Genomic DNA, 1,198 nt, shown 5'->3' with positions numbered 1-1,198 from the left:
CAGTCCCTCCCAGTCCCCCCCAGTGCTCCCAGTCCCTCCCAGTGCCCCCCGTACTGGGCGTTGAGCACCAGGCGGTCCCACTGGTGTCCTCCCAGTCCACCCCAGTCCCTCCCAGTGCCCCCCAGCAGCCCGTACTGGGCGTTGAGCACCAGGCGGTCCCACTGGCCCTTGACGTCGTCGTCGGGGGGCTGCTCGGTGATGTAGAGCCCCGAGAACTCGAGGCGCCGCGCCACCTCCTTCTCCCGCTTGAAGATCACCAGCGGGATCTGGGGGGCACGGGGGGGGGCAGTGAGGACACGGGGTCAGTGGGGTCAGCAAGGACAGTGGGGTCAGCAGGGGTCAGCGAGGACAACGGGGGTCAGCGGAGTTAGCAGGGGTCAGCGAAGACAATAGGGGTCGGGGGATCAGTGAGGACAATGGGGGTCAAGAGGGGTCAATGGGGGTCAGCGAGGACACTATCAATGGAGTACTGGGTGGGTGTGGCCAATTATGTGGGCGTGGCCTGCTGGGTGGGCGTGGCCAGACACTGCCCGCAGGTGCAGGCACAGCTGGGGCCAGGTGTGGGTGTGGCCAGGTGGGGTGGGCGTGACCAGGGGGCATGGCCAGGTGGGGGTGCGCATGACCAGGGCATGTTCAGACAGGGTGGGCAGGGCCGGGGGCGTGGCCAGGCAGGGTGGGCGTGGCCAGGTGCATGTCCAGATGGGGTGGGCATGGCCAGGGCATGTTTGGGCAATGTGGGTGTGGTCGGGGGCGTGGCCAGGCGGGGTGGGCGTGGTCGGGGGCGTGGCCAGGCGGGGTGGGCGTGGCCAGGGGGGCGGGCGCACCTTGAGGCAGTTGTAGCCGATGATGCAGAGGAAGGCGACGAGGGTGTGGGCGAGCGCCAGGCCCTGCAGCGCCGGCTGCATGTAGCCCGTGCTCTCCTCCAGGAAGTAGTAGACGACGCTCTCCTCCGCCTCCTCGGCCTCCTCGGCCCCCGCCGCCGCCGCCTCCGGCAGCCCCGAGCCCTCGGGCTCCTCCTCCGCGCCCGGCGGCCGCTCCGACACCTGCGGGCACCCGGGCGCCCGGGACGTGACGCTCACGTCCCCCCGATCCCCAGGGACCCAGGTGTCCGGGCACCCTCCACTTGCACCCACTGACCCCCCTCCAAGGACCCAGGCATCCGGGCCGCCCCTGCTCTATCCCATAGCCCTCCCCATCC

The 1,198-nt window shown here is 70.6% G+C and overlaps 1 protein-coding gene across 1 annotated transcript in view; it reads right to left on the bottom strand.

Moving 5' to 3' along the window:
- Positions 1 to 54: 54 nt before the first annotated feature.
- The window catches only part of LOC112961560 (ryanodine receptor 1-like), a gene marked incomplete at both ends in the record, with an annotated part of 77,125 nt that continues 75,981 nt past the window's right edge, over positions 55 to 1,198 (bottom strand). Inside the window, 2 exon segments of the mRNA XM_026056883.1 lie at positions 55 to 266; positions 825 to 1,043. Of these exon segments, the coding sequence (XP_025912668.1) occupies positions 55 to 266; positions 825 to 1,043 (431 nt within the window).

The sequence above is a fragment of the Apteryx rowi genome, unplaced genomic scaffold (genome assembly GCF_003343035.1).
Source record: "Apteryx rowi isolate R43461 unplaced genomic scaffold, aptRow1 scaffold_1334, whole genome shotgun sequence".
NCBI classification, from domain to species: domain Eukaryota; kingdom Metazoa; phylum Chordata; class Aves; order Apterygiformes; family Apterygidae; genus Apteryx; species Apteryx rowi.
This window is presented reverse-complemented; position numbering and strand designations above follow the sequence as displayed.